The 18,837-nt window shown below is 46.2% G+C and overlaps 2 protein-coding genes across 3 annotated transcripts; both read right to left on the bottom strand.

Moving 5' to 3' along the window:
• Positions 1–279: 279 nt before the first annotated feature.
• On the bottom strand, positions 280–3,059 carry LOC112885022 (shikimate kinase 1, chloroplastic). Its single transcript, XM_025950692.1, has 10 exons — positions 2,709–3,059; positions 2,101–2,147; positions 1,942–1,996; positions 1,775–1,847; positions 1,581–1,668; positions 1,380–1,462; positions 1,164–1,293; positions 861–939; positions 676–740; positions 280–559 (listed from the first exon to the last, which is right to left on the bottom strand). Exons 1-10 carry the CDS (start codon positions 2,896–2,898, stop codon positions 458–460), a joined length of 912 nt encoding a protein of 303 aa, XP_025806477.1. The 5' UTR covers positions 2,899–3,059; the 3' UTR covers positions 280–457.
• Positions 3,060–5,336: 2,277 nt separating this feature from the next.
• LOC112888921 lies at positions 5,337–15,460 on the bottom strand. Of its 2 annotated transcripts, XM_025955319.1 has the most exons (24): positions 14,764–15,215; positions 14,535–14,659; positions 14,368–14,462; positions 14,064–14,294; positions 13,544–13,631; positions 13,206–13,257; positions 12,425–12,490; positions 11,679–11,839; positions 11,515–11,585; positions 11,137–11,328; positions 11,009–11,050; positions 9,988–10,095; positions 9,682–9,771; positions 9,491–9,566; positions 8,730–8,826; positions 8,548–8,617; positions 8,264–8,440; positions 7,149–7,271; positions 6,572–6,655; positions 6,245–6,429; positions 6,019–6,157; positions 5,850–5,909; positions 5,697–5,768; positions 5,337–5,600 (listed from the first exon to the last, which is right to left on the bottom strand). In XM_025955319.1, the coding sequence occupies exons 1-24, from the start codon at positions 15,213–15,215 to the stop codon at positions 5,487–5,489; spliced, it is 2,970 nt and encodes a 989-aa protein (XP_025811104.1). In that variant the 3' UTR covers positions 5,337–5,486. The 2 variants fall into 2 exon arrangements, with proteins under 2 accessions (XP_025811104.1, XP_025811112.1); XM_025955327.1 differs by lacking the exon at positions 11,009–11,050 and having other exon boundaries at positions 14,764–15,460.
• Positions 15,461–18,837: the final 3,377 nt, after the last annotated feature.

The following is an 18,837-nucleotide window of genomic DNA, read 5'->3' as shown; positions in this document are numbered from 1 at the left end:
TGCTGCGTGCCGCGATCGTGGGTCCATCGAGCCATCCGGACATGTGGTCGAGGTCCTGCCTCCGCTCGGCCGAGCCCGCCCAGCCGATCGTGACTTCCCCACAACGTTGACACGGCCGTCAAGCATCGGCGTAGCAAACATCAAATGCTGACTGGGCGCCAACGCATAAATTTGATTCACGACGGTCGACGGATGAAGTCCAGATGTTTGTTGAGACGTCCAATGCAGGTGCTCACCAAACTGAGGCGAAACCGCATTCGGCACACAAAAGCAAACACAGGACTGGAGATGGTGATGTTTCGGCTAACGGCACTTCCTTATTCCATTCATTTACAACTTACAACAAAGAGAGGCTTCAGGTCTCTTTCTTACCCTTTTGATGGCACTGCAATGAATAAATAGCTCACGATGCTCTAGGTGGTGGTACACTACGAGGTACAACAAAAAGGGTCAAATTCTACAAGGTCTGTATCCTTTGGACCTGCGATTCGGCTTGCGAGTCACCAGCTGCGTTGTCAGCGGTGTGCTCGATGACGAAGCTCTCGATCTTATGAAGTGACTGCAAAGTAACCAAGAGTGAATATGTTAGGAGTCATGCCGATGATGTGGGAGGTACAAATGAAATTCACGTTGTGCCAAGTGATGCCCTGATAGGCATTAAGAACATATGCATACCTCAATAGCAATATCAGTTGGTGTCAGCTTAGAGACATCATCATGACCCTGTTTAGACGCAATCTCTGCGAATGCCACACACAGACGTGTTAATCCACGGGAACATGGAACAAAAACTTTAATCAAGTGCCAAAGAGGACCATTTGATCATACAGCTAACCATATTATCCAGACGGGAACCTTACCTTCTAGAGAAACTCTTACATCCGCATTTGCATAAGCATCACCCCTTTGCTCTGCGAGCATGCTGAGCTTAGAAAAGGCCTAACATAAAAGGAACTCAGTGAGACATCCATATTAGAATTAACATAAAAAGTGTGAGCAGGCCTACAGATACCACAAATAAAGGCCCAGAATCCAGGGTAGGGCTTCAAGGCTTAAAGTGGATCTATGTAGCAGTTTTTGTCCATGACAATTGGAAGAAACAGAATATATCAAATTTCATGTCAGATTCCAGCATGGAAGAAGTTGAAGGAACAAGTAGCTACCATTGTGTATGGATCACCAGATGGTTGATCCAGAAGAGGACGAGAGGCAGTTCCAACTTTAGCAATACGCCTAGCAAGAGCGTCCAAGGGCACATCTAACCAAACAGATAGGCCCTTCTTCATATATTTCCTGTTAATGCAATAACAGATCACAACATTATTAATTAGAAGCCAAGAAGGCACCCTATTTAAAGCGGAAGAATTAACTCTAGATACCAGTTAACTGGTCGGATAACAGCACCGCCTCCAGTGGCTACAACTAATCTCCGCATTGAGGACAGATCCCTCAAGACACTACTCTGCAAGGCATCAAACAAATTGAAAGGGAAATCAATACTCAAAGCAACCAACACAGATAAACAAAAACTATACACCAAAGAGAGCATTAGAGTAGCAGATAAGTTCAGCAACCGTTACCTCATTGTCCCTGAAGAAGGCTTCACTATGAACCTTGAATATTTGGGCAACTGAAGGCATTCCCACAGCTTGCTCCACCAATTTGTCACTGAAAACATAGTCCAGAGCAGTAAGTCTACCTCTGCATCAGCATGAGCATCTGATAGAAAACCTTCATAAATTGCTATTACTTCAAGATCATAAAAAAGACAAACCTATCAAAGAACGAATAACCCAAGACTTCAGACATAATCTTCCCCACGGTACTTTTTCCAGAACCCATCATTCCTGTACATAGACAATAACTCCTCAATCACAAATTCAAATATGGTAGTTTCATCTAAAAGTTGACATTCTTTAGCAACAGTAGATGAGAACTTACCTACTAAGTAAATACACCTCCCGTTCAAGTAGAACAAAACTTCTTCTGATTTTCTCTGAAATCACAACACAACACTTTTAGGCTGATGCCATAACACGTGCACTCTCCAGAATAATTATCGGTCTAATTTTATTAGGAATCCGAGATATTGGTGAATACCTTCAACAGAAGTGCTTCGTCGACGGAGTTATGCAAGTTTTCATGACCTGGATAAGCGTAAGATCATGGAGAAAATGTCAGTGTTGATATTATGAGTTCTGACTGAATCTGGAGTATGAATATATCACATCGCATGTCATGAATTTCTGACAAAACTAGATTCCTACGAAATGGGCCAACCATAGGGATATAAGCATGGAGCTCCATCATCCCATTTTCCATTTTTCCAATAATCCCAAACCGAACCGATTTATCCATTTCAAACACCCGAGGACGAAGCAAACCACTCAAAGAGCATAGATCTTTTCCCGCGAACCCCTCAAATTAAAATTCCCCCAGAAAGCACCCGAACCCTTGGAGACAAACTCGTTCAGAAAATCCTACGACCAGATCATACGCCAATTCCATGCAACTTGATTACTCGAACAATCATGACCAATCAAAATATGACCGATTCGTATTGATTAGATTAGAATGGGGCGAATCCGCATCAAACGGAACAAAACAAATGCGCTTAAATCGACAGAAAAGAAGAAAAAAATGTCGAATCACGCCAATATGACCACACATAAAGAGGAAAAAAAAGCAGAGAGGCGAAGACCGTGTACCTCCGGACGATTTCTTCGCGCGGAGCGGGGCGACGGGCTTGGACCCGCGAGCCCGCACGGCGACCGCTGCTCCCGCCGGGTCAGTGACCCTCAAGCTCCCGATCGGCGACTGCAGCCCGCCCCGGCGCCGGCCGGTGCCGAAGCCCGCCACCCGCGTCTGCAGCGCCAGGCCCACGCCCCCCGCCTCCATTGCTCGCTCGATCGGTGGTGCTCTGCTGCTGCGCGGGGAGAGGGCGGACGCGGCGACCAGTCAGCTACCTCGGCTGCTTTCGGAGCTCTAATGAAGAGAAGGGGAGGGCGCAGGCGGCAGCTGGTGGCGGCGACGCAGTGGTGGAAATGTGGGGACCTGAAATAGTGCCGGGTGCGCATCGAGCAGGCGGCCTCCAGAGTCCGAGACGGTGCCGAGTAGTTGCGTAAATTCGAGGGGAACTTACCGTTTTGCCCTTGGCATTTGACCTGGCATGTCTACCTACCCTATCGATTTGTTTGTGCCACACGTTTGTTTAGCGAAAAACATTTAGGTTCTGTTTTACTGATTAATTTACATCCTACTATTGACTGCTTTTTGAATGTATAAAAGGAGGATGTTGACAGCTAGGATTTAGTGAAATGTTTGTATCTCTATGGATTATATCGTCTTCCAAAAATTCAGTTTGCTACACTGAAATGAATTTACATTGGGATGTGGCAGGACTTCTGAGAAATATTTTACTATTTTTGTTCTTATTATACAGCACTCCAGCGACTGTCCATTAGGGGTATTTCAGTCAAGAAAATATGAGGGGTTGGTTGGGAATCTTGGCTATGGATTAAGTACGGGGCTGAGTCACCAACCGTGGGGTGCCACGTCAGGCTGACGCGGTTGGTGGGAAGGGGGGCATCTCGGCAGAATCGTATGGTGGACGGATCTGGAATCATTCGAACATGCGAGAAAAGATCACACATTGCGACATTGGCCGTCCCTGCTTCTGCTTCTCATCGCCCTTTCATCTCCTCAATGTTAGTTTCTGGGATTAACTTTTTACCGAACAAGGTTCAGGAAAAAGATGTTGCAACTTCACCTCTTTCCCTATTTTATTTGAGGTAAAGCCCCTCAAAAATAGTATAGTGTGGTATTTACATGGGAAGTCAAGCTGCCCTGATCAATAGAGCAGCCAGCAGCATAGTACATATATGTTCTTGATCGTACCTGCCAGCTTATTAAGTACCGCAGAATCATGAAATGTTGTAGTTAATTAAAAAAGATCAGTTCCATGGCGATCACAACATATTCCATGACATTTTTGCAATTTGCAGAGAATAAAAGTTCAAACGAAGTGGGGTATAGAGTTGTGCCCCTCTTGTTTCTTCAGATAAAGTAGGATCTAGCAATTGTTGAGTTTCTTCAGATAAAGTGGGATCTGGCAACTTCTTTCCTGTTAACTTAAGCGACCAGCCCGACCACCAACCACGCGACTAAATGGCAGCCGGTGGATTGGTCAGATCCAGAGCTAACTCCTTAAGAGTTGCAATGCCATCACGCCACCAACCAAACAAATGTGTTGAACACGAAGTCCAGCAGCCAAAAAGTTTTTTAAAAAAATTCTGGCCAAAGAGACCAAGACTTTGGTTTCCACCAATTACGAGCATAACGCGCGTGCTCTTGGACTTTTGGTGAATATCCTTTTCTTTGATCTTTCCATGTAATGTTACCGCAGCTAGTTGCTGTCACTCCACAAAATGGAACGACGAATACGTCAGTTGGCAACCGGACGAACCGTATAGTTTGGCTGTTTGCCTGTTTGGGTCCTTCAGCTGTTCTCACGACAGCGGCACAATAATATCTTACCCCTTTTACATCGTCGACTCCTTTCGTTCATGTTTATTCACTAGAAATCTGAATATAATTATCTGCGGACATGTGAGGTTGAGCATGTGTTGAACACTTGAGCCGTATGAACGTTTCCGACTTCCTTTGTGTAAGTTCACATGGTCAGCCCACTCGGTCACAAAAAAAAAATGAAAGAGAAACCTGGGCCCTGCAGCTTTTCAAGAAAAGAAAAAAACCTGGGCCCTGAAGCATTGGCTGTGCTGTGCATCTGCACGAACAGAAATAGATTCTCCAGCTGCCCGACGCGACCCCCATCAATGGTGGTGCGCGCCAAATGCTGTGGCCAAGAATTTTGGGAATCGGACTCGTGTGGTGCTGTGGCCTGAGACGATGCGATTTGCAGAATCCACGTTCATTTGTTCCAACTACTCTCTTTGCGTGGACGTAATCTGATAATTAACTGTTGATGAGGGATCGTGTTCGCAATCTCCATCATGGATGACCCAGATGATAGTTCAGTTCTATGTCAGTTGTTTGCCCTCCTAACCTGCACTCCTTAAATAGGACGGCAAACAACAATACAAACTCGTGTGGCCCAAATAGTTCAAATTCGGTTTAAAAAGAAAATCGGGAAGTTATCTTTCAATTTGGTTGAAGAAGCAATGTACTGAGGGAGAATTAAATTAGAATATATATAGAGCCTGAAAAATATTCAGGAGTCATTTGGATCTTGCTAAGCCTAATGTTCCTCCGACGAAGCTTGTAGCTCATTGCATCATTTTCTAAGATGGTTTTTTCTGATTGTGCACCTTCGGGTATAAAGATAGCAGGGAAAATTGGCATTTATTAGATATTTTGTTATTTGTACACGGCTCTAGGTGAGAACAAAATAGACTGATTTCCTATGCTAAATCAGGCATCTATAAATGTTACAGATGATACAGGGTTGGAAAATCCCTACTGCAATGTCAGTTGCCAAACCCAAAGGGCGATTTTGTCCTGCTGCCGCCTTCCCCGTACTGTTCATTCCATTTCCTCAATTCATTCATACTTGTTGCGTCATAAGAAACTGACGGGCTAACCTGAGTTAGGAAAAATAATCAGAGTTAAAATACAATAAAAATAAATAAATAAAGAGTTAAAATAAAATAAAATGATCAGGGTTGGGCTACAGATACCTTAGCTTTCGCTTGTATAAAATCATCCAATTTAAGCGGCCGCAAATAACTGCTTTCGTTACTCGCACCTCCCTAGAAAAGACAGGAATGTATCAGGAACCAAAAGATCAAAGAAAGTTTTGCATGTCTAACAGTTCAAAAGAGCATAAGCACCTTCTTTTCTTCTTCTAGAAGTTCATGAACTGGCCGATATGCGGCAGCTACACATAAGTTCTGCAAACATGAAGAATGAATGGTTGCACAAGAATCAAAAAGAGAACAAACAATTTCATCCTTCTGCATTGAAGGAAACGAAAATATAATGATTTCTCGAGTTTGGTACCTTTAGGTCGCTCCCTGAATAACCTTCTGTGGCATTTGCAAGCTCATCAAACTTAAAATCAGATTCTAACTTTTCCTTAGCAAGTAAAATCTTGAGAATCTTCATTCGGTTCTGTGCATCTGGAAGATCAACATATATCCTGTGGACCACGGAACTGATAAATATCTTGCTAGACGAGCATAGCTTAAATCTGTGTCAGAAGCAGTAACAGGGATTGAGGTGTTACCGTCTAGGTAAACGCCGTATCACAGCATCGTCCAGATCAAATGGACGATTTGTTGCACCAAGAATAAGGATCCGTTGGCTTTCATTGGACCTGAGACCATCCCAAGCTGCCATAAATTCATTTCGCATCCTTCTTGTTGCCTCATGCTCAAATCCACCTCCTCTTGCACCAAGTAAGCTGTCAACCTATAACAACCAACTGTGTTATACCAGGAGGTCATGCAAAACAATCGTATGTTGAACCTTGTCCAAATTTCAGCCCAAGTAATGGGAACAAGGTTCTAGAGTACATAGGCACTTGTTTCTTCTTTCATTTTAGTAAACATACCTCATCCACAAATATGATAACGGGGGCTAGTCGACTCGCAAAGGAAAAAAGGGCCTTCGTAAGCTTCTCAGCGTCTCCAAACCACTGTTTAAAGGAAAGAAAAATTTAAGGGAGTACTTGGTTGGAAAATGAGCTAGCATATGTGCATGGGAGTGCATGTGAATGATCATCTAGGTTAGGATCATGCAAGTTCTTTGGTTGGGATAGCGCTTGTGAATGATCATCTTGGTTAAGATCATGCAAGTTCTTTGGTTGCTAGTACAACGGCATAGAAATTTATTTGTTGCTAGTATATCTTGATGCGCGATTGACCGTAGATGGCCTTGGCGTCTTGAGTTAGACATGTCACAATTGTATGAAATTGACAAAAATGGTGTTTTCTTTGTTCAATTAGATGTCATAAACGTATGGAATTCCACTTTGAGAAAACCAACATTTATGTTAAAAAATACTTCAGATGATAAGTAGTAAGAATCTTACTTTGCAGCTACAATTCACTATACATATGATTACACGAACTAAAAATTAAAAATAATTGGAAAAAATCCATGAAAGGACAAAGGTCAAATGAAATTACCTTTGATGTTAGTGTTGAACCAGTTATGCTGATAAAATTTGCTCCAGCTTCTGTTGCAAGTGCTTTTGCCAAGAGTGTTTTTCCTGTTCCAGGAGGCCCAAAGAGCAAGACACCTTTACAGGGCTGAGAAGGTCCACACAAGTACTTGTTAGAAATTCAGTAAAGCACTTAGACCAATTAGACCAATGAAATTTTCTATGATTTAATCTCAATTGCACATTGAAAAGCAACTGCAATAAAACTAGTGTAAAATACAATTAGGTAAATTAATATGCAGTCAAATATTATAAATTGATAACAATCTAAATCGAGCAGTAGCTTGGATGGTTAGTGCCTCCAGATGAGAGGACAGACACCATGGCTCACCAATTTGTGGGTACCTCCCTAAGAAACTGGTTTCAAGAAGTTTCCAGGCCAGCCAGGTTCGTTACTCTATCTTACAATTAAAATGCCCAGCTGGGAGTCTCTCCCCGTGGTAAAGAAAAGAAAAGAAAAAGATAACAGTCTACTGCCAAAAGAAGGGCTCAGTAATTCATTTTCAACAGATAGTCCAATGTCCAATAGTGGATCACATGCAACCAGCTAAAGGCTATTGGAACATATTGAATGCATCCACAAACTATGCTTAAAATTGTTAGCAATATTGCTATTAGTGCAAAAAGATGCTGCAAAAGTGCTGTGTGAACGGGAATAGGACTACTCCAAAAAGAGGCAGGCAGTCTTTGTTATTGCATCTTTCTCTACTATGGCAACCACATACACAGAATGAATTCAATTACATCATGACCCCTAACAACACAGCATAACCTTGAACTCAGCTATGAAACATGCTTGAAAAAGAATGCTAAAGCAACAGCATCTTAGAAGTATTCCTTTCAAAATATCAAGGCAAAATTGATAATTGATGAAATGATACACTGCGTATTCAAGAAAATATATACCAAGGCAAAAAAAAAGGACCGCAAGAACTAATTCCTTCCCACCTAACCTGAGTTCGTCCCAATATAAAGCCTTATGTTTCTATCTAGAATAAAGCATGCATACTAAGGGTTCCATGATATTTCTAGGAGAAAAGGTGAAGCAAAAATGATATCTAGCAGAAAAGCAAGTCATACCCTTAACAAATTTCCGCGCGAAAAAAGCTCAGGTCTCCTCATAGGAAGAGTGACAAGCTCATCCAATGTCCTCTTGACATCCTCAAGTGCACCAATATCATCAAATTTCACTCCAATTTCATTCGGAGGTACAACGGCGGAAATGAAATTGCGTTCATATTCATCTTTAGCCAAAACCTGAAGGAAACTTGTGAGTTTGGATAGGCATGTAGGACAAGTAGCTAAGATAAATCGTAGAGGTTGAAGAGAAGCTAGCTTTATGGGATAGATAAATGAATCAATACCTTCAGATTTTGAGAGGATTTCTTAGTTGTAATACCCTGTTCCTTTAGTCTCTCGATTGCTATATCCAGACTACACATAAATGTAAAGCAATAGTAATAAGGGACTAATCAAAGTAAAATGACCAACCAAAACAATATTGAATGTTTCCCTAAAAGAATTATTCAATGTGAGGCAGATGTACCTCTCGCGGGGAATGATTAACCTGTCACCCTTGATAGAAGGAAGTGTTGTTGATGATAGATAGTGACTTCTAGCCCATCCAACGACCTTCTCCGCTTCTGCAATGAACAAAAAACTCATTGAGTACTCATCCCACATCAGGTACTCCATACTGGTAATGGAAACCTGTCGAAAGTAATCCTTAATCCTATTTCATTCTTTCAACATGTGCACTTCTGCAGCAGAAAAGTAGGAAAATGAATATTTTTAATACTTTCCCATCTGCACCCAACCAACTATAGCTTTTACGATATCCCGGCCCGGCCCTTCCACATGTGTGAATATCAACTTTCATGATTCATCATGCAGCTGAATTTTACATCATCTTTACATGTGGAAACATATGCTGCCACTATGAAAGCAACACTGTAAAAACATTAATATGGCACCAGGATTCTAGTACACAAAACCAGCCCCAAACCTGCCATTGCCACCTAGGTGAAACTAGAATGCAGGTACAGTTGGTTACAGTTGATGAGGGTTAATGGCACTGCAAGTTAGTAACGGTAGTAGTTCACAACTTTACATGAACAGGCATAGAAGTACTAAACCTGAAAAAAAGAAATAAGAATATTCAAAATAGTTAGTAAAAAATCCTATGTTTTCTCACAGAAATTATTTTTCCCTCCAAAATTTTCTTGCAGTAGTAACAAAATTATCAACCGATATAATATGTATGAAGTTCCAGCACAAACGTGGACTGAAAATCTTGAGTATACATACTTTGTTTTGTTAAAACAACACCATCAGACTTCACATGCAAAAGCTCCACGCAAGAAAGATCATGCTCTTCAAGCACCTGCATGAATCAATTATATTTTGCAGGAAGTCAGAACCACATTAAAGAAGCGGCAATCTGCAAAAACATGTAGGAGATGGATGGGAACTGGGAAGCGCAAGATCTGCATTTAAACCTTGTGTAATTTAACAAGGTTATGCCTTGAAATGATAATTTTCCTATCCTCTTCGATCTGGTTATTAAAAACTCGTAGTTGTTCATCTTCCTGTATGTAAAATAAATAAGAAAAAAAAGTTAGGGACCCTGTGCCCACCTCAAGCTACAGGACACTTGTATTGAAATGTGGGCTGGCACTGCAATTATTGACTGTATAACAAAAGATGCCATTATGGCATTATCATCATCATATGCTGATGGAGTGATATTAATAGTTTGTTTCGGTAGTGCTTCTTTGCAAACTGGATTGGCGAGAGATGCTAACCTCTGGAAGAGGAACAGTGAGACTATTGGTGAAGAGCTTTGATATGTCACTGGACCTTGAATATTTTTGTCCCTTGAGGCCCCCTACCAGCCGCTTCAGGGGTGATGGCTGCATAGAAACATTTCAAATGAGTCGTATTGATTGTGTCATATGAGAATTCAAAAGAGAAACTCAAAGCTTCAATAGACAATATTGAAAAGAAAGCGGATCTCTCAAATAGTACAAAAGAAAATCCAAACAAGTCTAAATATACAGCTTTCACAATTTATGCAAACTACATTTTATTAGGAACTAATAAGTAGTTTTCATTTGGTTATTACGAGTTCATTGAGGCTAAATCAAGCGGGTTTAAGAGCTGTTTGGTTCTATGAAAAAGGTTCCCAATGCTTGCGTTACCAAAATTTCGTGACGCTGGACAATCTTGGCAAGCATTTCGTTTGCTACCAAACTTTGGTAAGATTTTTTTCACCATTGAAAACTCTAGTTCATTTCCTTGCCAAAGTTTGGCAATCCCACAGGTTGCCAAATTGGTGAAAAAAATTGTCATTGACAAACTCTGGTAAGGTTTGGGTTGGCAGATTTGTCACCAAACCAAATAGCCCTTACACCCGGGCACGAACCATGTCCAAGTAATGATCCACGTTCTCTAGTTCTCTACCCACGGAATGCAAAACATATATTATCAGTTATCATTTGCAAATGAAGTGCTGATAACTGATAAAATGGAACTGAATATTGGTGTTTTATGGACCACTTGTAATGCGAAGTGGGTGCAAAAATATAACCACGCAAAGCTCGTGAATTAGTTACCAAAAGAATGGAAATAATCAACCAAGACCCCCGACACACGAACTATAAAACCTATTCAAACATGATTTAACATTAAAAAAAGTGCGAGTAGGGACGTACTGAAGAGATAATACATAGATTTGCATCATAGATGAAAGGAAAAAAATTTAGATCATGGCTGCAACAAAAAGATGCAAGACAATAAACATGTTGAACAATATAAAACAATTACCAGTGACGATAGACGAGAGAGATTGTGGAACATCAGTGCCGGCTGTACATGTCCATAACATGCATAAGAACTTAAAAATTGTTTACGTAATTTGAAACTAAGCAGAAGCAAGAGTTATTAAATCTTACATGTTCCTTATCCTTGGGTGGTGCTGCCATTATGTTCTGCCCACATATCAATACAACTGGTCCAGTAAGTCGGTCAAACATTTCCTCAACTCTTTGCACAAACTCTCTGCGTTCTGATTTTGAAACCGCACTAGATAGCCATTGGGAACTGTCTGGAAAGTAGACAATTATTGGCTCTAGAGATGGCAGAACCTACCCAGAAAAAAGTTCATTCAGCAAGTATATAAAGAGAAATGTATTGAATGAGGCTGACAACACAATGGCAATATTGGAGGATTGAAACAGGTAGCAAGGAGTGGTTCTCATATACATATGAAAAGCACCATGTTTCAAAACTTATGTGAAACATGCATGTCAAGATATATTTTGATAAATCACCTCACAAAGTGCTTCTAGTGCGATATGCCAATCGTCTGATTCAGTATCATGATCATGCGCAATATCCTGAGCTAAGGAACAAGGAAATAAAATAGAATCAAGATGCTGGAAACGTCAGATTAAAACAAAAGTTTGGGTGTCAGTGATACAGAATAGAGAAATACCATCAACCCAGTAAATAGTTGGTTTTGCATTTTCCTCCTTGCTAGTTATGTCTTCATCGTGATCGTGTGATTCCTCTGTAGGTGTAGGAGGATCAAATATGACAGCAACCTGATCCCCATTGATCTCATATACCTCTCCACGCTGTCCATTTGACAAAACCCTGCCATTAATAGCATTAGAAATGTTCCTCTTCATAATCTACAGGGATAATTATTTAGGCATAGTGACAAGCACAAATGTGGGTCTGTTTGTGTCAACAGCAAAGAGTTTTTCTCACAAAAAAGGACCATAATTAAAGATAGAGAATTAATTGTCTAACCAACCACAATCAGGTATTTGCCAGCACATTTCACCAGGGCAGATTTCAAAATCATAAAATACGCAAATTCAGAATGCAAAGTTCACTAAACTGTTTGCCAATGAGACAAACTCCATTCCTAGACTATCATATTTTTCAAATTGGAAGGTAAATTTATGAGATATTCAGCATGTTCCAAATAAAACTGTTGGGCATTATTCAGACCCATAATATGTTCTCTTGTTTTACTAACAATGCATGTCTCAGCTACAAACATAACCAAGTCTTCATAGTAACATTGACAGTTCTACGGATACAGAGAAGATCACAATTACATTTTAACGTTGACATGGAGAAATACTATACAAAAGGGAGGCTAGAACTGGAATTAGGTATGGTGCAAAACCATTTTATCCTGTTCCATGGAAGAATGATATATCCACCTACCTGCCACTAACAAAAGTATAGGCATTTCTTGAGCCATCTTGAGTAGGTATTTTCCCCAAAATGATCCTGTGTATGGCACGCATGGTACATGTTAGTTTTAGTATGTGAATAAAATGAACTTTAGCATGAAGTGCAGATAGTTTATTGTGATATAAAGGATTCATGAAACCAAAACAGAGGTGTGTTTCCTAGTTTCACAAATATGGTGGAGAAAATATATCACAATGCAGCAATGCCAACACATGCACGCATGCTCACTTGCTCATACAAAAGACATAACTTTCCACACCCATACGACCAAACCCAAAGCAACCACCATTGTTTAAGATTTGACTAACAGAACAAAGATAAATGAGTCAAGACCCAAGTCATGGCACCAAGCTAAGAACCAGGTAAGCTCACTCAGATCAACATCTACACTGATATGAAACACATCAGTTGCTTTGTTCTTTACACCCACCAACCTTAATCTAAACAAGGAAAATCTTATCAATCTATTCAACTGCATTAGAGGGTTCCTGTTTATTTCGTGTCACACCTTCCTCCAACAATAAATAACATTAATGCTGCTAATGTTTCCCCTATTCACCTTCAGCGCAGCCTTTTTTTTTTGAGCAAAAATAGCGCACTCAATTGATACCTCTAATACAATTAATGTAGCCCCTAATCATCATCATCTAAACGTGCATTGCTCGGTTACAAGTACACACTTAAATCGAACTCAGAAGTTTATCGTGACGCAGAAAAATTAGAAGGAAGAGAATCAACATCCAACAATAACCTCTGATCTGCTTCAGAAACTGCAGGATCCCCAACATACTTGATCCTATCTCCTGCAAAACAGTATTACAAAAAAAGAAGAAGAGAGATTTAAACTCCAAAATCCAAAGACCCAAAGTTATATGTACGATTCCAAAGAATTTTTAGATGAAGCAGATTTAACTTCATAGTTGTGCAGCTATGTGCAAAGTGGAGCCAGTAAAGAGGGGCCAAGCCTCAAATATGCTCAGGCAGTCATGGGTTAAGTTCAACTAGTAGCAGCTTACTGTTCAATGCAATGTGGTCAGGACAAATTTCGGTCAAGTCCAAAGGAGAAAAAAAAGGATCATGGGAAATTACCCCTTTGGAAAGGCCTTTTCTCTTCTTCTGATGACTCAGGAGTTTCAGAAGCGTCTGATGCTGTGCTTTCTTCAGAACCAACAATTCTCTAGAATGACAAGGGGGGATAAGAGAACTCAAAAGCATGAAATTTACGTAATGAATATCATTAACAAGCGCATATAAAAGAAAATGTTGGTGGTCCTTGCCTTTTCTCTAGTAAGGGGAGAGCAAAACAAAAAACTAAGCCTGCTTAAAAAAATCATAATACAACACTCACAAAAGTTCTCTCAAACATCATGTAGTATAGCAGTTTTATTTTTATCAATTGTATTTTTCCTATCATTTTAAACCTCACTTTCCATGAGATGTTTAATGTTATGACACCCCCTTCTTTTTACAAAGAAACCAAAGGGGCACGGTATCCCCTTTTTTATGTACAAAAAACAGGAAAGCTTTTCAGAACACAGAACCAAACATATGTTTGAGAAACATGAGAAGTAACTTTTTATACAATTGGACAGATATAAGAATATATCACCTTGGCGAATTCCTCGATAGTACAAGGGACCAACTTTTTGAGGTCATCCACAGACTTCTTCAGGTCTTCCACAGATTTGAGAGCATCCTCATCGTCACTTTCACCAGACTTTTCATTGTTGCTTGTCCAATCTTCGTCACCTTCATCTTCCATTTCAGATTCTGAGCCTTCATCCTCGGACTCAGCATGCTCATCCTCCGCCTCGCTTTCTGAGTAATCTTCCCCATAATCCTACGAGTCACTTGAGATGTTAGGTTTGTAAGTTGCAACACGCCTTATACTTTGTAAACATGCAGTATCTTACATATGGTGCAAGAACGCTGCTGTCCAGAACCAGTAGCGGCACTCGCAACTCATGTGCAAGAGCTCTAACAAATCTCTCCCTGTAAAGCTCAGTTCCTGCATTAAACAAATCTCACAACCCAAGCATTTACAGCAACACTAAGTATCTTCATCCTTGCTGCTTAATACCTGGCGAGCTCTGGAGCAATATCCTCCCTCCTGAGGATTCCAGCCGTGAGCCATACTCTGACGTGACACCCTTGTGCCGCAGGTGGGACGCCACGCACTCACTCAGCAGCTGCCTGGCATTCTCACTTGCGATAAAAAAGGAGCAAACAAACATTCACTAGTTAGTTGTCATCTCACTAATGTTACCTTCGTTCAACAAAACGCCGAACAGATGGTGTGCGCGTCTCACTTGACGTAGTACGGAAAATTCTGCCACGAGAGTGTCCCTTTCTCCCACGGCACGACGCGGCGCAGGAACTCGCTGCGGAACCTCTCACGCCTGGTGAGGAACGGCGAATCCCGCCGCTTGCAGCCGGTGAGGAACCTCTCGCCGCTCAGCCACTCCTGCTGGTCCCTCTCCCCGAGCCGCGCGTGCTCCTGCTCGATGCACCTGCCGCTGCTCCCCGCCGCCGACGAGGCCGCCGAGGCGCCATGCGCCTCCGCGCTTCCGACGCCGCCCTTGGAGCTGTAGAACCGGCACAGCCGCCGGGACGGGCCGTGCGGCCGCGGCGCGCCGACCGCGCTGAACCTCCTGACGAAGCAACCTCCGCTGATGCCGCTGGCAGAGATGCCGAGGGAGCTGGAATTGCTCCACAGCGGCGGGTGCATGAGGAGGCAGCGCAGCCGCATCGCGTGGTACATCTCGGGCGGCTCCGGGACCCAAATGGCGGCGGCCTAGATCGCTGGCTTGAGCATGTGGAGGGGAGCTAGGAGAGGGTAGGTGGTGCGGGAGAATTGGAACGAAAGCGGAACAGGGTTGCGGGTGGCTCGGCGGAGACGGTGGCGCACGACTGCGGGCGACGGAGAGGAGGGAGACGGAGATGCCACGGCACCACCGCTCCGCTCCAGGCTTCGGCTAATCCGCTTCTCACGGCTTGCCGCACCTGCTCTGGGTTGGGCCCTAGTTGGATACCATCGGAAAAGGAGTGGACCTTTGGCCCAGATAGATGAAAAGTTATGTCCATCTTGCTAAAGAAAAAAATTAGTGTATTTTCCCCAGCCCATCCTCTCCTCGACCATTTATTGTCATTCCCTGGCCCATGACCAGTGCCTGGATTTTAATCTCGCTACACCAAGGTCGGCCCACACGTCGCTAACTTTGCTATCAATGTCAGGCCCAGAAAAGCAAGGAGGAAAAGAACACTCATTGCGGCCTCTCACAAGTCACAAGGTCAGGTCAGTCACGAGCCGGAAGATCTTAGCAAGCATCGGAATCGATACCTAGAGTGTAGGCTTAACTCACGAGCCATCGAGTTCGGCCGATAAAGGCAGAAAGAACGGGAGGAGTGAGCTGTCTTGGTGAGTGGTCGCCCACGACCACGAGGTCGAGTGGTACTCTCACAAACTTTAGGCGTCCTCTTTTTGCCGCATCATCTCCCTTTCTAGATTCAGCAGGGAGCAACAGCTCACCGAAAAGTGGAGTACTCGTCCTCGCAGTCACTCTACACTCTAGCTTCAGATGACACTGGCAGACGAGTCCTCAGCCTTCATTGTGGGGCTCGATCCTCTACTATTTACGAATATCTTCTTCTTGGGGTCACCGAATTTATCGTCTAACCCCGCCGTACTGCGGTCCTCCGCGCGCGTGAAGAGGAATCCCGATCTCCCATCCCAATCGCAAACAGAGCCAATCCGGCGGATCACGCATGCCTGTCACGCGTTACCGAACCAATCAGGCGACCCCAGATCCACACCCGTTCCGAACCAGGGACTAAAAAACTAGCCCTCCGCGCCACCGGAACCAGACCGTCAGCACAAAAATAAGCTAAGACCCCAAAGGAAGTGCGACGCACTAAACGGCAGCCGGAATCCGACGACAAACCACACCGACTGGGACGGCGAGTGGGTGAGTTGACATGCCACCCACGCCACGCGCACGCGCCGCTCCTGGAAGCGGCCGACGGGCACGGGCGCTCGCCCTCACCAGCTCCTGCTCGCCACGGTCAGCAGTCGCCGGTCGGCGCTCGGCGCCACCAACCAGCAGGGCGAAATAGCACCCGGGTTTCGGGCCCGAGAGCGCGTCGGTGGGTTCGCGGCGCGGCCGCGCGGTTCAAAGCTTGAACTGCTCTGCGCGCGCCAGTCGCCTGGTGGACGAACGAGGACTTTAACGGCGTGCCGCGCGTTGGACCGTGTAAAACTTTGGCCGGTTCCCAGTTCAGACTCCTGAGCTCTCAGTTTCAGACCTTCTCAGTACGTCGCTGATGTACGCGCGCCGGCGGATTGACACATGTGTACGTTACCGGGTGACAGACTGACTGACAGGGACGCCGAGGGCGAGGCCTTGCTGTTTCAGCAGTGCGATCGCGGAGTTTCCGTAGCGACAAAGAGAAAAGGAGCGAGCTGCTGCATTGCAGCGACGAAGGGGACAGGTCGATGCCGCTACGGCGTGGTTCTCGTCGTTCGGCGCAAAGCTTGCCCGCGGCGTCAAATTCAAGTTCAGAATTCACTATTCAGGAACGATGCTCAACTTGCTGAATTCAAACATACAAGGCACAGTACTACAGTAGGCGAAGTGTGTGGTCCGGGAACCGTGTTTGCAGCAGCTTTAGATACCACGCCACCTGACGATCAGATACAGCCATCACTCGAAAGCGTCCCCACAAGTTGTAATCGAGTTCGCGCGCGCATCATCGCTGAAGATTCACATCAACTACGCAGGAGGGGCTAGACTGGTGGAGATCGACCAAGGGTGTGTTCGGTAATCTTTAGAGGGGTCTAAAAAATAGTCCGTTCAATTAGAGGTATAAACATTTTAGATGTATATTAGAGGGGTGTTCGTTTACGGCTCTAAAACGGGAGCAGTGGCGGCGGCGCGGCTTGCGTGGAGGAGCAGGGGGCGGGCGGCGGCGCGGCTTGCGGGGAGGAGCAGGGGCGGCGGCGGTGGAGGGGCCGGAGCGGGCGGCGGAGCAGCGGCGGCGGGGGAGGCGCCGCGGCGGGGGGTGGGCGGAGCAGGGGCGCCGCGGGCGCAGGCGGCGTCGGGGGGCGCGGGCAGGGGCGCCGCGGCGGGAGGGCGGAGCAGGGGCGCCGCGGCGGGGGAGGCGGAGGAGCGGGCGGCGGCGCGCGGGGGAGGAGCGGGCGGCGGCGCGCGGGGGAGGGGCGGTGGCTGGGGAGGGGCCGCGGCGGGGGCGGCGGGGGAGAGGCCGCGGGGGAGGCGGAGGAGCGGGCGGCGGCGCGCGGGGGAGGGGCGGTGGCTGGGGAGGGGCCGCGGCGGGGGCGGCGGGGGAGGGGCCGCGGGCGCAGGCGGCGGGAAGGGGCGGCGGCGGGGGGGAAGAGCACGCGGGCGGCGGGGGGGAAGCGCACGCGGGGAGAGAGGGGGCCGGCGGCGCAGGGGGTGGGGGGGAGAGAGGGGACGGCGGGGCGGCGGCGCGGCGCGGGGAGGAGCAGGGGGCCGGCGGCGCGGGGAGTGGGGGGGAGGAGCAGGGGCGGCGGCGCGGCGGGGTGCGGGGGAGGAGCACGGGGCGGCGGCGGTGCGCGGGGAGTGGGGGGGAGGAGCAGGGGCGGGCGGCGGCGCGGGGAGTGCGGGGGAGGAGCACGGGGCGGCCGGCGGCGCGGGGAGTGGGGGGGAGGAGCAGGGGGCCGGCGGCGCGGGGGGTGGGGGGGGAGAGGGGGCCGGCGGCGCGGGGGGTGGGGGGGAGAGAGGGGCGGCGGAGGAGCGGGCGGCGGGGAGAGCAGGGGCGGCGGCGGGAGGAGCACGGGGGCGGCGGCGGGGGGAGGAGCACGCGGGCGGGGGCGCGTCGGGAGACGAGCCGAGCGGATTAGAGGGCGTTAGAGCCTCCGCCGGCTCTAAAATTTCTGGGAGGTCTAATAGAGGCCCGTTCGTTTCCAAGCCTCTAAAATTTAGAGGTTTGGCTCTATTAGAGGGGAAAACGAACGGGCCCCAACTCATGAAAAATGGATGGAAATCGCATCGCCCGTGGCGCTCCGGCACCGCGTCGCCGCTGAGGTGACTGACACCGTACGAACCCACCCTCGCCGATGCTCCCGATTTGACAGGTACGGCGTTCACCAGCGTACGGCCGCTCGCTCAGTTGCTCCGTGCCCAAAGCACATGTGAGCGCAACGCGCCGCCCGGAACCCAAACTCCTGTGCGCCGCGCGGGCGATCGCGGCGCGCGTTCTGAGACGCGACGCCCTCGAGCTCGAGTGCCCGATCCGATGCTGCACGGTTCTCTCCCGCCGATGCGGATAACCCCGGTGGGCTCCAGCCTTTCGCCGCCGCCACGAGCCGCTCCCCGGCGGGCACTGGCACACGGGAGGTTCCATTC

Source organism: Panicum hallii, chromosome 1 (assembly GCF_002211085.1).
Source record: "Panicum hallii strain FIL2 chromosome 1, PHallii_v3.1, whole genome shotgun sequence".
Lineage (NCBI taxonomy): Eukaryota > Viridiplantae > Streptophyta > Magnoliopsida > Poales > Poaceae > Panicum > Panicum hallii.
The sequence above is the reverse complement of the archived record's forward strand: the minus strand, read 5'-3'. Positions and strand labels throughout refer to the sequence as shown.